Source organism: Chrysochloris asiatica, unplaced genomic scaffold (assembly GCF_000296735.1).
Source record: "Chrysochloris asiatica unplaced genomic scaffold, ChrAsi1.0 scaffold00098, whole genome shotgun sequence".
Classification (NCBI taxonomy): domain Eukaryota; kingdom Metazoa; phylum Chordata; class Mammalia; order Afrosoricida; family Chrysochloridae; genus Chrysochloris; species Chrysochloris asiatica.
Window position 1 is genome coordinate 11151422 of NW_006408616.1, and position 24064 is coordinate 11175485.

Genomic DNA, 24064 nt, shown 5'->3' on the forward strand with positions numbered 1-24064 from the left:
CAATAGGCACAATATTGAATGATGCAGAAAGCATCAAAGAAATACACCAACTCAATGGAACCTAACAGTAACAACAAATGCACGAGAAAGCTGGACAATGAAAAAGGAATTCCAAAGAACTGACACTTGCAATTATGGGATTGGTGAAGACTATTGAATTGGACTACTAGAGGAATGAACAAATATGTTCTTGAAAGCTGTTTAGCTAAAATGCTCCTTCTAAGCAAGGATGGTTAAAACTTTGTCTCATGTACTTAGGATATATATAGCATCAGGCAAGTAAATGGAAGAAAAAGAGAAAGATCTTCAATGAGAAGGGCTGACATAGTGGCTGCAACAAAGGGTGCAAATACAACGATAATTGTGCAGATGGTTCAGTACTGGGAAATGTTTCATTCTGTTTTACACAAGGTCACTATGAGCACCTAACAACAATGGCTCATTTATAATATTCAATTTTCAGCCACTACTAGGTCAGATGTTTTCCGCATACATCGCATTCCTCCACCAATGTAAAGATCATCTTTAAAAGGGAGTTAGGAAAGGATTATAAAATACATTAATATTAACATTATAATCAAATCTAGAAAGTGATAAAAATAAAAACCACTTACGATCTACAGCAATTTTTTCAGTTCCATCTAAAGGATTAATAATTCCTGGAACAAGCTCTCCAAAAGACAAATGATCTATTCTATGAGAAAAGTTGTATGCTATGAGGCAAAATTGAAAACCACATGTTAGAGACTGGTTTACAATCTTATCTATGCTCAAATGAAAATATCTAAACTCTGTAGGTGTAACAATAATAGTATTTGTTTTTGTTGCTAAGTGCCACCAATTGATTCTTACTCTTAGTGACCCTGTATAGGGTTTCTGAGTTTATAAATTTTTTTGTAGGACCAGAAAGCTTCAGCTTTTTCTTCAAGAGCAGCTGGCAGACTCAAATCTATGACCTTGTGGTTCACAATCCAGTGCTTATCATATGGGTAGCAATAATAAAACTGCTCATTATTGGAGTCGGTTCCAATTCACTTTCTCCAATAGAACAGCTGGTAGTTTTGAACTGCTGACCTTGAGGTCAGTCTGACTCATAACCACTATGCTACCAAACAGAATTTGTGTTATGTTTTATTCTATTTTTGTTCTTTAAGGCAAACTTTTAAAAAATGAACTTTCATAACAGACCTCATACCAAACTGACTTAATATTTTTCATATGCAAGTAAATATGCCCTTAGATTTACAAATTAAACTTCTCATACATTCTTTATTGTCCATAAAAAATAGTGGTAATATACTAATATAAAGTTCTCTCAGGCTTTCCTTCCTATCTCTGAACTTCCTACCTACCTGCTTCTTAACTACGATAGCTTAAAGACAAGAGAAAAAGGATTAGTCAATAAACATAATCATTTCTTTTTTTCCTTTGTTTTCAGACCAGTCCACTTTCAAAGTCCTATCTTGTGGACCTAAACTAAAACGTACACACATACACACACACCACTTTCTTTTCAAGCATATCTTCACTGAGAAAAATTTCAGAAACAGCTTACACTCATGGTTGACAAGTGCCGCCAAATGTGCATGACCTCGGGGATGTGGAATTGCCCTGAAAGCAGAAAAAGAAAATAAAAGAGTATGAAATAACAGCATTTTAATATAGAAATAATTAAAATCAGAAAATTGGTCCTTCTTAAATTTTTATTTTTCATCTATAAAAACCAATATAATAATATATTTGGACTTTGATTTAAGCAGACATGTCCGTTCATTTCGGCAATGCAGTCAATTGGGGGAGGGGTTAAGAGGAGCTGGCAAACTTCTGTAAATGGCCAGATCATAAACATTATAAGCTCTGTGGGCCAAGATGGAGCATTGGTATGGTGCCACAGGATCAGCACTGGACTGCACGGCAGTTCAAACCCACCAGTGACTCCTTGGAAACCCTATACAGGCTTGTTATGAGTTGGAACTGACTGGACGGTACTTAACAACAACAATGTTAGTAACTTAGATAACAAGGAAACAAATTTACTAAAAAAAAAGATTAAATTAAAAATACTTGAGAATAATTTTTAGTTACTACATTTATACTAAGACAAGAATATAATTGTCTCAGGGAGAAAATACTTGGCTTCACTGGGGTTTAGAGTTCAATATTGACCACAAATGTACATCTCCTAACTGTGATCTCTAATGAGGTTTTCTGTATTTCACCTCTGAATATACTAATTCACGCCATGGGTTTTTGTTTTTTCCACTTTAAAATTTTTTATGGAGGTTTGGGTGAAGGTTTACAGAGCAAATTAGTTTTTCATTCAACAACTAACTGACACACATGTCCTTTTATAACATTAACTGCAATTCTCTCAATGTACCAGTACTCTTCTCACTTTCTCCTGGAGTTCCCCATTTATATTGGTCCTTCGTTCCTGCCCCTTTTTGCCATTTGAGTTTTATTTTAGGGCAGATTGTGCCCTTTTGGTCTCCTATGATTGATTATTCTCTGACGTTGCTCATAGGTATTAACATTCACTTTACAGGCCTGTCTGTTTGGCTGCAAGGTGATGCCTAGGAGTGTGTTCAGTCTTAGGTGTTCCTGCCTTTTTCAGACAAGTATAATAATTTTCATGACTTTGAATTTTGTTCCACATCTTTCTCCCACTCTCCATATCTCCAGGACCTTCTATTGTGATCCCGATCAGCAGTTGGTACCAGTAGCTGGGAACCTTCCAGTTCTGGTCTCGGGCTAGTGGAGGTTGTAGTTCATGTAGTCTATTAGTCCCCTAGGCTAATTGTTATCTTGAGTCTTTGATAGTCTTCCTTCTTTTTGGTACAGGAGGGTGAGAAACCAATAGTTACATCTTAGATAGCTGCTTGCTAGCTTTTTACAGCAGAATGTAGATCATTCAATGTGAATTATGTCATGCAAATTGACCTAGCTGTACCTTGAGAATGAGGTTCTAAGTCCTCAAGTCTAAGGTGTATAGCTAAAGAGTTTTCATAAATTTGCTGTGTTTGCTCTACTATGTTGCTTTTAATTGGCATCCAGATGGTTCTGACTCATATCAACCTTGTATAGGGTTTTCAAGGCTCTGTATCTTTGCGGGAGCAGAATGGCTTATCTTTCTACCTCAGAAGGGCTGGTGGGCTTTTGGTTCACAGTCTGATGTTTATTCCACAGAGTCGCTGTGCTCTCTACTGCTCTGCTTTATACATGGATATGTTTACAGCATGTAAATAGCCTCAGCCCAACCTACATATGCTCGTGAGTACAGTCCCATCCACCGACCCATTCCTGTTTAGCTTGCATGTCTGCCTATATATCCACTCACACATTTGCTACTACTGAAAATGCAGGATTGTGTCTTTAACTTTTGTGTACCTCTCAATGTCATCCTTTGTCAAAGTGATACTATTCTGGTCACTGGTCTCCTCTTTGTTATATAAAATAGGTCTTCAAAAAGTTCATGGAAAAATGGAATGAAAATATAATGGCATTTCTCCATGAACTTCTTGCAGCCCCGCTTTTATTGCCTATCGCTTCACTCAAATTAAAATATGTCTATTACCTAGTGTAAGGAGCTCTGATAGCATAGTGGTTACGAATCCAGCTGCGAACCTTAAGGTCAGCAGTTCGAAACGACCAGCTGCTCTGCGGGAGAAAGATGAGGCTTTCTGCTCCCATAAGATTTACAGCCTAGGAAATCCTGTTCAGAGTTGCTATGGGTCGGAACCGACTCAACAGCACTTAACAACAACAACAACATTACCTAATGTAGCGTGGTGGTTACAAAGCGGGCTGCTAACCTCAAGGTTGGCAGTTCAAAACTACCAGCCAATCTGTGGGAGAAGAGTGAGACTTTCTGGCAGTTCTCTGATATTTTATTCTTCAAAGGAAGACCAGATATTAAGAATTTATCACATGTTGGTTTTTTTGGGGTGTGTGTGGCATATTTCACTTTCTACCTCTCAAAAGGAATCAATCTAACCCTTTGGCTTTTTAGTGGAGGAAACGTTATTTGAAATTTGGTGATGAACTGGCAGAGGAACTTTTGGTTATTACAATTACTAAGGAGGAATTGATAATAGAATTTAATGAACAGCAGCCAGGGAAACTGTAAATCATGAGACAGTCTCACACAAAGAATTCTCCCATCTTGCTTAAGAGACATTTACCCATGTGAAAAACATATTGAAATAATGACCTTAGAACTGAATCCAATTTTACATATACAAAGTACTTTGTTCTGGTTTCCATATACAGTAATTTTTTCAGAAACTGAGGGAAGATTACAGACAGCCCTCAGCATCATCAGGGACTGGTTCCAGGATCTCTCGCAAATACCAAAATCCATGGGTGCTCATCCTTTATATAAAAGGTGTGGATTTGCATATAATGTATGAACATAAGTCTCCTATACTTGAAATTAGATTTAGATTTTTTTAAATGTCTAATAGAATGCAAATGCTATGCAAATAGTCTTTTTCCGTTCTTTTTAGCCTTTAAAGGACTGCTTTAACCACTTAACTGTCTTCCTCAAGTACCCTAACTACTTTCAATCCACAGTTGGTTGAATCTGTGGATTTGGCACCCACAGATAAAGAGGGCTGACTGTATTTTGTTTGTTCACATTATTATACAGAAGTTTTCACTATTTCAGAAGAGCGTCTCATTCATCCAAAGAAATGCCAGTCAGGCTATCTGAGTTGCTGATACATCTGTTGTTATTGTTGTTGTCAAGGGTCATCAAGTTGATTCCTATTCATAATGACCCTGCATAGGATTTCCAAGGATCAGTAGGTGAGTTTGAATCACCAACCTTGTGGTTAGCAGTTCAGTGCTTATCCTACAGTCCCACACTAGAATTCCAATACATCTATATCAGCCTACACCTGCCTGTTTCATGAGTTCTGTCAGTATACTCCTATTAATGCATCTGCATATTAAAATATGTACGATACAAATCATAATCTGTTTTGTTTTCTTTTAGATGACAGTTGAGAATAATTTTGTATCTGAGAAGTAATGAGAATTTAAAAGGTTCAATACTGAACTTGGAAACCTAATTAACAAAAGATATTCCTGAGATGATACATACCAAACGCTTTTAAATTCTGCCTTTTTAATTGATAGTATGGGCTATTACATAGGGATAGGAGTTGTGATGTTGTCAATTATTTGACTCCTCTAGCCTTGTCTTTGTAACTCCCACCAAATGACTCTTTTCCTGATAGATCTGGGTAAGAAGTAGGTGGGAGAAGATACTGATGTTGCTCTTATTGGTGTCATCGAGTCAGCTCTGACTCATAGCGACTCTGTACAGGGCTTCCAAGGAACAGCTGATGAGCTTGAACCTTTAACCTTGTAGTTCAAACCAACACTGCAGTCCAGCACATTCACCCACAGTGGCACACCAGGACAGGAGACCAACAAGATGACATAGTTCAGCTGTGGATGTTAACAGAGTTCATTTTAATTGTAAAAACTTGGAACTCTAACGTGGGCTTAAAATGAGCCATCTCAGAAGTAGGAGGGGGACTCACACTAACATTAAACTAGAAAGACCCAGGAGGGGAACATGTCCTTTGGATCCCAAGATCCCTGTGAATTAAACCTCCTCGATCCAGGAACAGAAAGCTGTAACACCAGAGGAGTGGGAGAAGACCAGCAGCAGCAGCAGAACCAAAGACCAGAGCACAAGACACAGCTCCCCAGCCCACAGAGCAAGTAAAACTGAGTGACTCTGGCCAAGTAGCTCGCTTGTAGAATGGGTGCCTCCAGGAACTTAAGTGAGAGAGCTGGGTTTGCTGATCCATAGAGCTAGAGCCAAGTGCCTTCAGGCTGAAGCTTCCAGTGTGCCTTGTGGACATTTTTATCAGCTAACTGGAACAACTATAATATCTGCCCCCAAATTGTAACCTGTTAACTTTCCTAATAAATCCCATTAACTCTGAGTATGATGTATGACTTCTGTGTGGCCACTGCAAAGGATTGTTGAACCTAGATGAGGAGTAGAGCATGTCATAGGGGGGATGGTTGGTGCTTCATACTTTTGCAGAAGTGAATTTGGGAGAAGGCCAAATGGGGGTGGGGGGCGGGGGAGAGTCATAACACAGACTTATACAACATTTTAGTTTTCCTATTTCAGTTAGTCTTGGATTAGGGATTTGTTTGTAATCAATAGTACAAAATATTTTCTAAATTTCTTTGAGCCAAAGAATATGAGCTACCTCTATGATTCCCAGACATCCCAAGGTTCCTAACTACAGGGTGGGAAAGCAGATAGAATAGGTCATGCAATCAAAACAAAAAAGCAAAATAAAATAAAACAAAAACATGAAATTTTAAGGAGAAAAGACAAACAACTGTTTGATCTGTATACTGTAAATACCAAAGATATTGTCTACAAAAATATAATGTCTTATCTATACGAAATAAAAACAAGTCTCCCCTAGCCATGATTTTCCTTACTTTATGGACTTGAATGCCTTCCCCATCTTTCTTTATTAAATTCCTAATCACCCATTCGTTTCAGGTTTTCCTCAATAAAGCCTTTGCTGACGTGTAGAGTAGGTCAGGTACTTAGTTATACAGTCCCCTCTCAGTCATATGTCTCTTTCACAGACCTTAGTACAACTACAATTACATCATTAATACCATAATTCACGATTTGAAGCTTGGATTCTCTCACAGACTGCTGTGCCACCGGGCCAGTACTTGTCTTTTATTGTTTGAAGCATTAGTATGATACTTAGCATATAGCAAGAACTCCAAAATGTCCCTTTACCGGAAAAAAATTATTCAGTTATATAGCTGTATGTTAAATAAATACAAAAAGACAAGAAGAAGGAAGAAAGGGTGACAAGAAGGAATCTGATTATCCACTCAGAAATTCATCAAGTGCTTACTTGAATGACAGTCTCTGTGCTTAGTGCTGCTCATGAAGGTAGGTGGTCAGGGATTTTTCCTTAGTTTTTAATTATTTTAACTGGAGCCCAGCCCAAGCCAAACCCATTATCGTTGAATTGATGGGGACCCATATGTGCCAGAACAGAGCTACTCCACAGGATGTTCATGGCTGTCATCCTTACAGACACAGATCGTCAGGCCTTTCTTCTGTCATGCTACAGGGTGCATTCAAAATGCCAATCGGTAGCTTAGTTGTTATTGTTAAATACTAGCAAGTAAGTTTCCAAGGAGCAACTGGTGGGTTTGAACCACCAATCTGGTAGTAAATAGCATCTCACCAGTACTCGGCTGCAAATTGCTTATGTCACCCAGATAGAGACTTTATTTCTAACAATACAAAGGACCTCAAAAAGTTCATGGAAAAATTGCATGATCTTTTCATTTCATTTTGCCAAGAACTTCTGAAGCCCCTTCATATCAAAATACGGGTGGCATTACATTTTGATGAGCATAGCCAAAAAGTAAACAAAAAATAAAATTCAATATCATGTCAGTAAAATAAGTAAATTAATGAAATGTTTAGGTAAGTATTCTATCTATTAAAATGTGGCAATTAGAAAGTTCTAATTAGGATTCACCTACAGTTATTTAGGAATCGTGGTGTGGTACTGTGGATTAATGTGCCAGACTGCAAAGCCATTTGAACTGCAAGTGCAGTGGTTCAAGCTCACCAGCTGCTCCTCTGAAACCCTATACAGGGTCACTATAGGGTCAGAATCGACTCAACAGCACTTAACAACAACAGTTATTTAAATTTAACATAAAATATTACATAACTGATTTGCTTGTGTTTGAAGTAGATTTTAAGTTACTAGTCTTTTCTATCCTGAGACTGAAATTCTAAACATCAATATCTCATTATTTTATGACATCAATATTATAGACATATACATCTTAAGCAATCCTTTTGTGGTGCTGTAGAATAAGCACTGGACCACAAGGTCAGTTTGAACCATGAGGTCAGCGGTTCAAATCCACCAGTCGCACCTCAGAAACTCTATATAGATTCACAATGAATCAGAACCAACTCAACGGCACTTAACAATAACAAGCTCCCACCTGTCTAAAGTATTTTCAGTCAGTGAAAAGAACATACTTGCCCACAGTTATGTGAAAATTCCCTGCTACTTTATTGACATATAGATGACCTCGAATTCTGCATGCATCTGGAGGCTGTGAGGAATCATCTTCCCTGTTACAACAAGACATATAAGATTACTTAACATGTATCCAATATAGTCACCAGTTCACGTGAGAAAATCTCATAGAGGAAAAAATCCCTGTAGGTTACTTTTGGATAATGTTCCAAATTTTAAACAGACAATAGCAGCCTACAAATTTATTTTTAAAATTAATACATCTATAAAACATAAAAATACATTATTATGCAAGTACTTTACTTGCATTAATTTAAAATTCCAAGGTTCTACATATTTAACTAGTGGTTCAAACCAAATGATAGAACAAAAACTAAAGAAAAGAATTACTCCAAAAAAGGCATGCTTTTATTATGCCTGTTTTAGCACTTAGATGTGGGAGGAGGGCAGAATGGGAATAAAAATGAAATGCCATCAAAATTCAAAGACAATGAGTTTTATTTCCTAAACAAATATGAAAACTCATTACATACTATTAAACTGAGTTTTTATGCTGTCATTTCATGATCTCTTCCAAATATCATTAATATATAAAAGAAAAAAAATTCCAATCAAAAGTTATATATCCTTATTAAAATAAAAGTGACTAATGTATTCTTAAAACCAAATACTATTTTTTAGGGAAGGTATTTATATAATAACATAAGTTGTAATCAAAGGAACAAAACAAAAAAGTTTCCTAGACACACCTAAAAGAGAACATGATGAAGTTAATTGTCATTAATTAATGAAAATGAAATAGCATATTTGTGATAGTCCAGAAAAATAACAGGGTATGAATTTAAAAGTAAAAGGTATTTTCATAGTGCAGAATAATTCCAATTTCTCTAAGAAAAATAAGATTCAGAGAACTAAGCCAATACTAAAGCTGTGTCAAAATTAATTCATGATAAATAGTTGCACATTTAAAAAACACATCTCACCTTGGTGGAAGTGCCGTTGATGTACTTTTAAAAGCACTTTTAAATATGACATCTTGAAGTGAATGCTCTTCTTGCAGCCTACTCTGAATCAGCTGCAGCATCCTAAATACAATACAAACAGTAGCTGGTAAAGAGTAAGGTTACAAAGAAGGCTATCACTCACTCAAATACAATAGTGGTTAGCTGATTTAGCTATGCCAAACATTCCTCCTCAGAGGAAGAAGGATTACGAATCTTTCTAAATAAAGTAACAAGTTTCTTTTCTAGCATTTCCTTAAGAGAAGAGAAAGTGAAGTACCGTGGCTAATAGCTAGGCTCCAGGAGCCTTCTGATTTCATAATAATGTACGTGTGGTCACGGTCACTAAGAAGGAGCCTCTGCCCACCTGTGCAGTTAAATTCATCATTCATGCAAGCAACATTAACAAAAATTTCACATTCTGTCAAGCACTAAAATAAGTGTTAAAGCTAATACTTTATATATGCAGGTAGGTATACAGAAATTCTACTCTGATGGGAAACGCTATCATTTTAATAGTGAAAACATAATCTTTGCCCCCACTTATTACTAATCTTAAACACTGAATAAAATCCCAGGAATCACACTATAATATTTCTGGAATAAAGTATTTCATACTTACAGGTGGCATTCTACTAAAAGTACTAGAAGCCCAGAATACACTTAATCTTCAGTGGTTTTTACTCAACTACATTTGATTTTACATTAATATCACCCAAAAGGATAAATCCAGAAATTAAAAGACCTTTGAAAGATACTAAGGAGAGTAGGAAGGAAAAAAAGATGGGTGGAAATTTTTTTTTTAATAATAATGTTTGAAAAAAAAGCTTAGAAACCAAGATAAGAAAAAGCAATATATATATATATATATATAATATATGGTAGAGGGAAAAAACAGACAAAAGGTAAACTTATCAACTACTTATAAAAATTAAGAAAAGGCCAAGAACCAAGCAAAATGGGCAAATAAAATGAATAAACAGTGTCATATAAAGAAATACAAATGGAGGAAATATCCGGGAAAATATTCAATTGTTTCTTAAATAAATGCTAAAGAAAGTAGGTCCGGTACCATTTGTTAACACACAAATTGGTAAAAAAAAAAAAAAAAGTATGGTTACACTCAGTGTTGGTAAGGTTGTCCACAAACAAGCACTCACACAGTTTTGGAGGGAAGGTGAAACATTTTGGTTGACACTGCGTATTGAAATATTACAGTAAATACAAGGTGACTTCAAAAAGATCATGGAAAACTGGAATTTAAAGATAATGGAATTTTTCAACAAACTTTTTGAAGCTACCTCATAAATTTTTTAATAAAACTTATATTTCTATACATTTTTATGTATCTATCCTTCCATTATCCACACACAAACAGAAGTCTACAGAAAAGCTGGTCCAAAGACGCTCACTAAAAGAAAGGATTAAATATTAAATTCCTAGAAGTAATTAAATGTTCATCAATAAGGCGCCAATTAAAAATACACACAAAACTGCAAGGTCTGTTTGAACCGTGAGGTCAGGTGTTCAAATCTCCCAGCTGTACCCCAGAAACCCTACATAGGGTCGCTGTGAGTTGGAACCCACTTGAGAGCACTCAACAACAACAACAAATCTATGAACTGGACGAATCTGTGTGCTATAATGGAAAGATGCCCAAAATATCAAGTCAGATAAGAAAAACAAGTTATAGAACACATGTATTGAATGATCCCAGTTTTATTAAGGAAAAAAAATCAGCATGTATTTATATGGAAATACGGAGTGCTGGTGTAGTGCTATGAGTTAAAGCGCTAGATTGCAAGGTCAGTTTGAACTGCAATGTTGGCGGTTCAAGCTGACCAGCCACTCCTTGGAAACCCTATACAGGGTCGCTATGAGTTGGAACCGACTCAATGACAATTAACAACAACAACAAATGCAAACATAAAGGGAGTTTTCTATATGTAGAGACAGTGTCTATGTTGTGGAAGAAACTTAACTCTGGCTATTACCACTATGTAGTGGTGTCAGGTTTAGGGAATGAAGAGTGGGCTTTTAGGGAATGAGGAGTGGGCTTTTACTTTTACTTTAAACCTTTCTATTCAAAGTAAGCTTTTAAGCAATAAACATATATTATTTCTACAATTAAAATTTTTGAAATAGTTAAAAAATTATAAATCAAAAGTGACAAAAAATTTAAGATGCAATACAGAAAGGATTATTCATGACTTTCCTGATACAATTTTATAAATTAGATGGAGAGTTTCCAATAGACAAAACAGTATGATCTTCCACAAACATGATTTAGGTTTACATGAACCACAATACTTAGTTTACTTATTACCTCTGCCACTCTTTTTGCTGTGGTGAAAGATCAAATATTGTCTGAAAGAAAGGAAAACATAATTACTAATAGTATCAAATTCTTTGGTTTTTATGTCACAATTCAAACAATTTTAACAAGAAATATAAATTTATAATATCCTTGAAAATTATTAATGATTTACATTTAATCTTCCATAAAGCTATAAAATATAAATTACTTTATTCAAAAGTACCATAAAGAAATTTTGCTAATCACAAATATTCTCCTGTTACAGTTATCTACATTTTAGAAATAGAATGCAAGTAAGGGATCTATCATACTGTGATAGTTAAGGTTTGGTGTCAACTTGGATGGGCCAGGATTCTCAGTGGATTAGCATTAAGTTGTAGTTATCACCTCCATGGTAAGATCTAATATAACGCAAATATCCCATGATGTGATCTGATCTGATCAGGTCTGATCTGATCTAATTCTCCTCTGAGTTTGAATCCTCACTTCTAGAGGGCAGATGCAGTCTACAAAGCTAGGATGTACCTTAATAAAAAAAAACTGTTGAGATATAAAAGGAGAGAGAAGTGAGCACAGAAAGAAGGACCTACTGCCACCAAGATAAAAGGGCCAGGAGTGGGGTGCATTCTTTGGACTTGGGGTCCCTGCACTGTCAAGTTCCTAGGAATATGTTGTTGTTCAGGGGAAGACTGAGGCCAAGATGTAGGGAGATCTCCGAGGTTTACTGAGCCTACAGATGCTGAAAGGAGACAAGTACCATCCCCCAAAATTTGGACTTCTAGACTCTGAAACAGAGAGAATCAATTTGTTGTTAAATCCATCTACTTATGGTATTTTTGTGATAGTAGCACTAGATAATTAAGATACATCTATAATCTAGATTGGTTTAAAAACCATCTAAAAGATGCTGGTATGAAATGCAGCCATCTTTTAAAAAGAGAGAAAAAAGACATATAACTTAAGTATAATATTCAAGTATTCAAAGCCCATATTCTTATGCAAAAATAACATAATAAAATTAACATTTAAAAAAATTAGTTAAACAAAGACAATGGTATTCCAATTCAACAAAGAACAATTAAGAAATTTTATACAGGCACCATCTACATCAATTTGATTATCAGACTTGGCTACTTGTAAGAGCAGAGAGAAATGTATAAGCTTTTCATGGTTTGTGGAAAATTCAATTTTGTAACAAAAAGTCCCTTTTTAATAAAGTCAATTTATAGTAAAGCATACTAGCTCCATTTAAAAACTTTTCCTGAATGATTTTCACTATTTTCCTTCCTAAAAACTCCTCTTCTCTAATCAAACTTGAAAAATCCCTCATAACTATGAAGCATTGTGCCTTTGCTAATTTTATTATACCATCTTGGGGGATACTTCTTTTCTGTGATTATAACCCTTAAAACTATTTCAGTTCTCTACAACCGTATGATCTAAGTTAAAGGCCTCCATCTTTCTGATGTTTGCTTTAATTACATCTCCCACTGAACTGGTCTGTACCATGCTTCACAACCTGGCAGATACAAAACAATGCTAACATCTGTATAACACCACACGGTAAGTATATGAAGTTACCTGCAACTAGTCCCCAGTTAATTTATAAATACAAATACTGATCCCAAGAATTATGTGGTTCTTTCATCGAATTCCCCCAAAGTGCTTAAAATGGTGCTTAGCACAAGGTGTAAAGAACTACTGAGTAGCTACTTTGTGGGTTCTAAATTCATGATTTCAGCACTATGTGTTCTTAATTCATGATTCTCACTTAACTTCATAACAATTTTGTGAGCTTATTATTATTCTATCCTTTTTGCATATAAGGAAGCAGTAACTCAAAAAGGTTTTCTACATCGTTAATCACCTGCCTCTCTTTTCTGCACACCTTTTTTCAATTTACAAAAGAAGAACGACTAAACGGTATACACCTGTACATTCTTCGTGTCTTGAAATAGAGACATCATAACTAACTAAATATAATCATAAGTAGCAAAATATTAACCATCACAGGATATTCTGTTATAATCTGCAACTACTAAAGCTATTAGCATTAGGTTTTTAATACTTAGAACACATATTAAAACAATAACTTTCAAGTGACTTTACATTAAGAATAATTCATAAGTATTTTAATATTAATTAGAATAAGGCAATTGATATTTAAATAGAACATTAAATTAAAAAAAAAATTGACTAAAAGTCAAAAACAAAAGTACATAATTAAAATATTTTGACATTCTTAACTTAGTCAATAACACATATGACCTTTAGTTGTATGACAGTTAAATTTACATGTTTGTTCTGTTCTATAAATGATAGAAAGACATGGTAGAAATAGTCAACTATCTTATCACTATTACACCATTCTAGCATATTGAATGCCTATATAGCAAGGAATTATGCTATACAGTTTAGTAACAATAAAGAGGAAAGAATACAGTTAATGCCCAGTTGGAGAAACAAGAAAGGGGGAAAAAAGAACAATAAATGAAATCAGTAATTACAATCAATGCTCAGTTAGAGAAACAAGATAAGGGGGGAAAAGGCAAAGGAAACGAGAAATTATAATTTAAAAAAAACAAACCAATTGTCATGAGTCAATTCTGACTCAAAGCAACATTACAGAACAGAGAATTAATTGTCCTATAGGGTTCCCAAAGCAGTAAATCTTTGCAAAAGCAGACTGCCACATCTGTCTCCTACATTCAATGGACTGGTGGGTTCGAACCGCCGACATTTAGCTAGTAGCTGCATTCCTACCACTGCACCACCCAGGCTCCTAGGGATTATAACAGTATTTGTGAAAAAAGAGACAACAGCCAAGATACTCAAAATATAAGGAGAATGCTAGATCGATAAATTGATTTTTTTAAATAGTGTATTTAAGATGGTAAGATAAGATCTCACTTTTAGTTCATTCATAACCAAATTCTCACAATGTCCAAATAAACATATAAAGGACATGATGTATATAATAATTCTAAATAATTTGAATTGATGCAAGACAGCATCAAAAAGAGACCAAATCGAAGAAAGGACTCCACATATGATTGGCTTCATGAGATTGACTTCATGAGATAGAAAAGTCCATAGAGAAAGCAATTAAAAAGGTTCCCTCAGTTCAGAGCATCAGAGAATACAGATGAAAAAAGACATGAAGAGACAATTGCCATCTTGGTATTGAATACTTTTAGGTGTTCAATGAGATGATAGAGACCATACAGCAATACGATTCCACAACAGTGCTTACTCTTAGCTTATATTTAGCCTGAACAGCTACTAAGGGAGAACGTTCTTACATTTAATTGTATAGATCATATAAGGACAATCCATGACAAAACTCAGCTTAAGTGTATTGATGACCCATGGTTTTTATTATGTGAACGAGATGCTTAAATACCCCCAATTTCTGACTTCGGAATCTAAAGGGAAACTTTTCTCTAGGTTGCTGTAGTTCTCTAGCATCACATCCTGGGCGTGGGATCTAGCTTTCTCCACTCAGCCTGAGTAAAGAGCCCAGTTATATACTTGAATGTCACTGACGCCAATCAGAACTAAAAGCAAGTATCAAAGTAGCTTGAAGGGAACAATTCCTCAAAGCACATGACTTAAAAAATACCACATGAATCATACTTACTGGTTCATAAACTAGACCATCTGCTGATGCAACCATTGTTTCTGCTAAATCTAATACATCTGCTCCAACATCTGCATTAAAAAAAAAAAAAAAGAAGACGAAATCTGAAGATTCATTCACATTCTATGTTCAGAGTCAAGCCACATCTGATATAAACTAACAAATTAAGACAACAAGCAAAAAAATTCATTTAAAAAAACCACTTTCCTATAATGGTTATTTGTTCACAAGTTAATAGAGAAGACTTACATAGTTTAAGTAGACATTATTTTAAAAATTAATAATGCTCGTCTACTTTTTGCTCAGCATAAAAGATGACACAGAATGCTGTTGTAATGATTAGACTAGGCCAGGATTTCCAGAGATTTGGCAGCTGGGATGTGCTTATTCCCATGGTGATGACATGTAATACAAGCACAGTCAACTCTATGATGAATGGCTATGAGCAGCCAATCAATTAAAAGGATGCTTCCTTGGGGGTGTGGTCTGCTCCCAATATAATGGACATGCATGAAAGACTTTCTCTCTCTTCTTCTGGGGACCTGAGACTCTACAATTGTAAGCTAACTACTTGATAATAAATTTCTCTTTAAATATATACATATACATGGTTCACTGGTTTGGCTTCTCTAGAAAATATGCCCTCAGATAGTTGTTCTATGCCATCCTTTTGATTCTGACTCATAGCAACCCTATGTGACAGAGCAGAACTGCCTCATGGGGTTTCCTAGGCTGCAATCTTTTATGGGAGCAGACTGCCAGGTCTTTCTGCCACAAAATCACTGGTGGGTTTAAACTACAGACCTTTTGGTTAGCAGCTGAACAGTTAACCACTGTACCACCAACTACTTATGACCCAGGATATGTGGCAAAAACGACAAACTGAACTGAAAGCTCTGCAAAAGTTGGCCAAGACTCATAAAAATTATTACATGGCTGTTGCATAAATATTAATAACAATAATAATTTTTAGAGAATAAAAGGAATCTTAAGTCAAAACTACTGATGCCTTAAAAGCAACAACAAACAACATATAGGAAGTTTTCTTTGAAAGGCTAAAGTTTCTAATGGCATCCAAACATGCAAAATAAAACAAAATATAATATATTCAGTGTTAACACTAGAAAATAAAAACATCTCCTTAGCTCTTAAAAGCACCACTTTAAAATAAAGAAAAATAAAGTGAAAAGAGATTTAAGGATGTTATAAGATGGTATCTCCTAGATACTAATCTCCTTGATTGGGTAAAATATTTGAAATTTTTTTTCTGAACTACTGAATTTTTTTTTTGAAGCAGTAAAAGACATTTTCCAGGCAAAAGCAACCTCATTTTAGAGAGCAATTCTGACATTTTATATCTGACATAGGCACTTAACAATAATAACAACAATTAAATGAAGTCACTGAATAAAACAGAAAAGGATGATATATCACAACTAGCTCCATCAAGTAACATCTTTATTTTAACATGCGGAATGAAAGCAAGGGGTGGAAAACTGTAACAGAAAACAGGATATGTTTGTGAATGAATGTGAGTACAAAAACAGGCACACCAAACAAGAAACAAATAAAGGATTTAGCTAAACTGGAACACTGATTGAAAGATTTTCCTCTGATTTCTTGTATTTTGACTACACAGGAGTTCTAGTATGGCGCTGTGGGTTATTGCGCCAGACTGCAAAGCCATTTGAACTGCAAGGTCGGCGGTTCAAGCTCACCAGCTGCTCCTCGGAAACCCTACACAGGTCGCTATGGGTCAGAACTGACTCAACAGCACTTTACAACAACAACAATATGAAGTTGGGCTTCTGGTGTGGCGCTATAGGATCAGTACTGGACTGTAAACCACAAGGTCTGCAGTTCAAACCCACAACATGTTCCTCAGAAACCTTACACATGGTTGCTATGAGACAGAACCTACTTGACGGCACTAAACAACAACAACCATATGAAGCTGAAGTCCTGATCTGGCACTACAGGATAATGCACTGGACAGCAAGGCAGGCTGTTCAAACTCACCAGCCAGTCCTCAGAAATACTTCACAGAGCCACTATGAATTCAACAGCATTTAACAGCAGCTATGAGTCAACAGCACTTAGCAACAACAACAACAATATGAAGTTTAAATCTAGACTCTTTTTAAAGATGAAATTTAAAGAATTTAAGCTTGAGAGGAAAAGCAACTTTATTGTGGTATTATATTACTAAATAATACCACAATAAAAACTTAAAGCATTGTAAAAGAAAAATAAAGCTAGAATACAAGTAGTGGATTTTATCTTATTTCGGTGATTATTTTAAATATACATGGATTCATCAAGTTGAAGCTATACTTACACTGACATTTCATGGCAACAGTAATATCTATATTGATTCTCAATTTGCTGAAAAACAAAAAGGTAAAAAAGAGTACTTACCAAGTAAACAATAAAACATAAGAAACATGAATCAATTGACCCATGAAAAACTTGGATTTCAAACAGTATTAAGTATGCAGACTAAAACTTAAGACAGCGAACAGCATCGTCAAAATAAATACATATTATAGGTAAAAGTTTTATTTTGCAATTATTCTAAAAGCCTTTCCGATTTACACACAGTACTCTTTAATTTAATAATGGCCACCCTATGGTCAATAACTCCAAGTAAGCCAGAAGAAGTTTTAACCTCTGCTCCCATGAACTTTACACAGAGTATTTCCTTAAGAATGTACAATTTTCATAATCAGGAATTAGGAACTACCAGGCCTTTTCTCTACATATCAAATAAGACTCCACAGCAGGCATTATGCTAGATGCCTTACAAATATGATCTTCATTCTTCATCACAGGCCTACACAGTAACTAGCTTTACAAGGCTGCAGATAAGCCACTGGGATTCAGAGTAGTATCAGTGACTGGCTAAAGATCACATAACCACTAACGTGGTATACTGAAAACTAGGTATGCATGACTAAGAACAAATGCAAGAAAACATACAGAAACAATTCATGATTAGTTTTGAATGAACTTTTAAAAAGCCACAATCATTGCTCGATTTTTCTATTGATTAATTCAAATTAAATTAATTTTCCAGTACCAGAATAAATTATTCATTGTGATCTAAGCACACTAACAAAATGGATACAATCAAATTCAGTCCTGTGCTTCCTATCAAAACTGTTTTCACTCTAACAGGTTTTCTTGCTTTATTTGGAAGCTTAGACTTTTAGAGTCTAAAACTATCTAGAGTTTTTAACTGCAGCTCCAAAAAGTTGAGGTTTTAGGCTGAGTAGATATTGTAGGAACTAGAAGACAATTACAAGGTCATGTAGATAGGTTTCTGAGTGTTCTTATGTAGTGGTGAGCTGCATAAGACTTCATGTGAAACAATAGTTTTTCTTCACTGCTAAAAACAAATGAAATGAAAATGATAAATTCCCTGATAACTAATTGTTTCTGTATAATAATAAGCATGTTATAGGTGAAGAAACTGAGGTCCAAAAGAAGTAAACACACTGACTTGGTCTAGATTACAAAGCAATTTACAAATGTTAACTCATTAATTCTCATAAGCCCCATGAGAAAGGCACTCTAATTATTATTCTCATTTTACAGAAAAGGAAAAAGAAACTTACACAGATACAGGTTTAGTAACTTCCCTAAAGTCATACAGTTTGTAAATTCCAGAGCCAGGACTGGAATTAGGAACTATGTCTCTCTGTCTAACGCAGACTTAATATTATAAACTTGTTATCACCAATCAATTGAAAAATCTGAGTAATACAAATAGATAAATTAAAAGTACATTTCATCTCTTAACTTACCCACTATATCTTCAAAGGTATAAAAGATGATGTTACTTACATGAAAACTTAGACTAGATATAATTTATAGAAACCAAGTTATACATAACACAATGTATCTGTATACAATTTATTTTCCAACTCAGATAGGATACTTTTAAGATCTAAATTTAAACAATTTCTTTATTAATCAACATCTAAGAAAAACCACATTAAGGTTTTTTTTAAACCATTTAACCTTTTTAAGCAAACATATAATTAAATATTTAACCAGTATTTAAATATTTCCCCAAATACATTCAATTAATGAGCAATTTTCAAATCTAAAATAAACCAAATAAGACTTTTTCTAAAAACGTTTTTAAAAAGGTTTTATCTTTACAACTTCAATCTAAAGACATTTCAAGAAGGAAAAAAAATAATTACCTAGAAAAGTCCTTGTCTACTTCATATTCATACTTCATCCATGTATCTTGATACACTGAAAATTCCATTATGGTTAATAAAGCCATAGTGATAAATGCTATTAGAGAAACTGAGAGAGGAAAAAAAATTAAAACAATCTAGAAAACTATTTTAAATCAGCAAAACATGTCCTAATGTCTCTCATTTGAATGAATATATGAAAGGATTTTTTAATGTTTATTATAGGAAAATTTTCACCTAAAATGGCTTTAAAATGAAGATTTAGTGAGCACAAAAATGAACAGAAATATCTGTACTATTGAGATAGCATTTTACTTACTCAGTTTTAAGGACATTGCTCACTAAACAGATTTTCCAAAATTTGTCCAAAAGTTTTAGCTTTCTCAAATACAGTAATGTCACAGATATGGCAAGAAAAATGAAGCATAAATTTTATGCACAAATTAGAAAATAATGCCCTAATTTAAAATGTGTTCACATTAAAAAAAAAAAAAGAAAAGAAAACCTAGCCTAATTTCTTTGATGCTAAATAGTCACAATAATTTGAATGCCAGAAAGTTAAATAACATCTCCTAATCTCTAATGTAGAGTTCTGGCGTGGCACTGTGGGATAAAGCACTGAACTGCAAGGTCGGTCTGTACCACAAGGTCAGCAGTTCAAACTCACCAGCCGCTCCTTGGAAACCCTACACAGGGTTGTTATGAGTTGGAACCAACCTAGTTGCACTCCAGAGCATTAACCCACAAAGAAGTAAAAGTTCTGAAAATTAATAAAGAATATCCACAACGGCAAACTTAAAATGGATTGTGCAACAAGAACTTGCACTACCTTTCCTTATAAAAACAATCACAAGATTTACAAATGACAAGTAACTATTAATAGCTTAGCAAATGAAATGTCAATCCTATATGAAATACATTATTTGATGTACTCGTCATGGGAAAAGTAGTAATAGTAAATATTCCTATGTTGTTGTTGTTACTAACTGCGGTGGAGTCAGTTCCAATTCATAGGGACTCTGTATAGAGTTTCTGAGGAGCAGATGGTGGATCTGAACCTCTGACTTTGCAGTTCAAACCAACATTGCACACGAGTGCTTATCCTATAGTGCCATACCAGGACTCCAAATATTGTTATAGGCTTATATTTTTCTTATGTATTTCATTATTTATTATATTCCACAGATATGAGGGTGCTTTAAAAAGAACATGGCAAAATATAATTAAAATATAGTGAAATTTTTCAATGAAATTTTTGAAGTTCCCTCATATAACTCTATCAGGTACTGCTCTAGTTATCTCATTAACTTATTTAATCACTACAGCTAGCCTATAATATAAATATTATCTATTTCATGGGGAGAAAAATTAAGTCACTGACAGAGTAATTTCCCCAAGTTCACATAGTTAGGAAGGGGTAGAGGTGAGATTTGAACCCAGAGAGCCTAGTTTCAAAGTCTAAGCTCTTGCCTCCCATTACACCATGGTATCTCTCTTCAGTGAAGTGAAATGTAGAATTATTATTATGCCTTTAGCTGATTTACTTTTTGAGTAAATCTGAGACTGTTTGGCTGTTTTAACATCACTAACTAACTGCTTCCAACTTTAATTCTTGTTAGCATAAGTATACAAACTGAAGAGTGTTAAATCAATAAAATTAAATTCATTCATTCAGCAACGTTTTAATAAACTCTTAAAAGCATCGGTTGCACTGGATTAGGCACCAGAGAAAATACAAGTAAGACCAAGAAATGAGACATGAGGACTGATTAATTACAATTACAGCATGATTCATTGATGAATTCTTTCTCATTTCTACAGTTTTAGGTTATTGTGAGTTAGATCACTCAAAATTGCACTTGTTGTTGTTCTTAAATGCCATTGAGTCAGTTCCAACTCACAGCAACCCTGCATAGGGTTTCTAATCAGCGGCTAGTGAGTTTGGACCATCACCCTTGTGGTTCAAACCGACCATGTAGTCCCGTGTTTATTCTACAGTGCCACACCAGGATCCAATATAGCACTTACCGAAAGACTTTCATTTGAAGTGATACTCACCTGTACCACCACTGGCTGAAGTCTCTACATAGCTCTCAGGAACCTTCGGAAAGGCATCCAACTCTTTCACCAAATTTAAGGTTTTTTTGCGATTCAGTCGCCTCATCTTCAGGAAAAACCTCCTCTAATTCCTTCATATAGTTATGCTAAGGAGTAAATAAATTAAAGAAATAATGACTCCTCTCAAAAGATAAAAGGTTTATTTTTCCTCTATGAATTATGTATCCAATTATATTCCAGGATAATTGGTAAATGCCATTGGAACAACTTAATGTTCTCATCCCTCTTTGAGGGAATAAAAGCCAGGAACAAAAACGTAGTATTTATCCACACTACTGAATTATCCCACCACTCGTCAGTTAGTTTGTTGTGTTGTGGTGGCTTGTGAAATGCTGTGATTCTGGAAGCTATGCCACAGTTATCTTAAATACCAGCAGGGTCACCCATGGTGCAAAGGTTTCAGATGAGCTTCCAGATGACTACAGACTAGGAAGGAGAGACGAACTACTTCCGAATATTTAAGTCACTGAAAACCTTATGAATAGCAGTGAAACACTGTTAGCACCAGATTATTGAATATTCAAACATGATGAAGAACACCACAATATTGTCAAATATAATGCAACTGGGGAAGAGCTGCCTCCTCAAAGTAGAGAGGACCATGATGATGTGAATGGAGTAAAGCCCTTGGGATCTTCATTTGCTGGTGGAGCACACTCAAAATGAAGAGAAGCAGCTATAAATATCCACTAATAATTGCAACATGGAATGTATGAAGTATGAATCTAGGAAAATTGGGAATTGTCAAAAATAAAATGGAACACACAAACATCAATATTCTAAGCATTAGTGAGCTGAAATTGATTGTTATTGGCCATTCTGAATCTGACAAAAACATGGTATACTATGCAGGTAATGACAAATTGAAGAGGAATGGCATTGCACTCATCATCAAAAATAGCGTACCAAGTTCTGTCATTAAGCACAATGCTGTTTTTGATAGGATAATATCAATACACCTACAAGGGAGACCAGTTAATACCACTATTACTCAAATTAACGTACCAACCACTAAAGCCAATGATGATGAAATTGAAGAATTTTACCAACTTCTTCAGTCTGAAACTGATCGAGCATGCAATCAAGATGTACTGATAAGCACTGGAGAATGGAATGCAAAGGTTGGAAACAAAGAGGAAGGATCAGTGGTTGGAAAACATGGTCTTGGTATAGAAATGAGGCTGGAGATGGCATGACAGAATTTTGCAAGCCCAATGACTTCTTCATTGCAAATGCCTTTTTTAAACAACATAAAAAATGACTATGCACACAGAACTCATCAGATCGAATATAAAGAAATCAAATTGACTACATCTGTGTAGAGAGACGATAAAGCACTCCATGAAGATCATCAGTCAAAACAAGGTCAGGGGCAGACTATGAAACAGATCACCAATTGCTCATATGTAAATTCAGGTCAAAGCTGAAGCAAATTAAAACAAGTTCATAAGCGTCAAAATATAACCTTACACATATCCCGCCTAAATTTAGAGATCATCTGGAGAACAGATTTGATGCACTAGACACTAAAGACCAAAGACCAGAAGAGTTGCAGAATGACATCAAGAATATCATACAGGAATAAAACAAAAGGTCATTAAGAAGACAGGAAAGAAGGAAAAAAAAAAACAAAATGTGTGTCAGAAAAGACTTTGAAACTTGCTTTACTGTGTAGAGATGCTAAAGTAAATGGAAGACATAAGGATGTACAAGAAATAAACAGAAAGTTTCAAAGGTCAGCTCGAGAAGACAAAGTCAAATATTATAACAAAATGTGCAGAGACCTAGAGTTAAAAAACCAAAAGGGAAGAAAGAACACGCTCAGCATTTCTCAAGGTGATGGACCTGAAGGAAAAAATTCAAACCTCTACTTGCAGTATTGAAGAAATCTATGAGCAAATTATTGAATAATACAGAAAGCATCAAAAGAAGATGGAAGGAATATACAGAGTCACTGTACCAAAAAGAAATGGTCAATTTTCAACCATTTCAAGAGATACCATATGATCAAGAGCCAATGGCACTGAAAGAAGAAGTCCAAGGTACATTGAAGGCATTGGCAAAGAACAAGACACTGGGAATTGATGGAATACAAATTGAAATCTTCCAACAAATTGATGTGGCACTGGAGGCACTCACTCATCTATGGCAAGAAATATGGAAGACAACTACCTGGCCAACTGACTGGAAGAGATCCATATTTGTGTCCATTCCAAAGAGAGGTGACCCAATGGAATGCGGAAATCATTGGACAATATCTTTGATATCACATGTGAGTAAAGTTTTACTAAAGGTAACACAAAAATGGCTGCTACCCTATACACTGACAGAGGACTTCCAAAGGTCCAAGCCAGGTTCAGAAGAGGATGTGGAATGAGGGATATCATTGCTGACTTCAGATAGATCTTACCTGAAAGCAGAGAATATCAGAAAGATGTTTACCTGTGCTTTACTGACTAAGCACAGGCTTTTGACTGTGTGGATCATGACAAGCTATGGACAACACTGTGAAGTATGAGTATTCCAGAACACTGAATTGTGCTTATGAGGAACCTGTACATAGACTAAGAAGTACTTGTTGAAAGTGAAAAGAACTTAAAATACTTATACTGATGAAGATCAAAGACCACAGCATTCAGTATGGGTTGCATCTCAATGTAAAGAAAACAAAAATCCTCACCACTGAACCAATACACAACATTCAT

At 35.1% G+C, this 24064-nt stretch overlaps 1 protein-coding gene across 1 annotated transcript in view; it reads right to left on the reverse strand.

The window, feature by feature from the left end:
• Nucleotides 1-24064, reverse strand: part of ERGIC2 (ERGIC and golgi 2) — a 56137-nt gene that overhangs the window by 11885 nt on the left and 20188 nt on the right. The window contains 10 exon segments of the mRNA XM_006878347.1: nucleotides 615-713; nucleotides 1556-1611; nucleotides 8072-8167; nucleotides 9056-9157; nucleotides 11400-11440; nucleotides 15031-15101; nucleotides 17369-17415; nucleotides 19242-19350; nucleotides 21300-21384; nucleotides 21386-21445. Coding sequence (XP_006878409.1) covers nucleotides 615-713; nucleotides 1556-1611; nucleotides 8072-8167; nucleotides 9056-9157; nucleotides 11400-11440; nucleotides 15031-15101; nucleotides 17369-17415; nucleotides 19242-19350; nucleotides 21300-21384; nucleotides 21386-21436 — 757 coding nt within the window. The 5' untranslated portion in view covers nucleotides 21437-21445.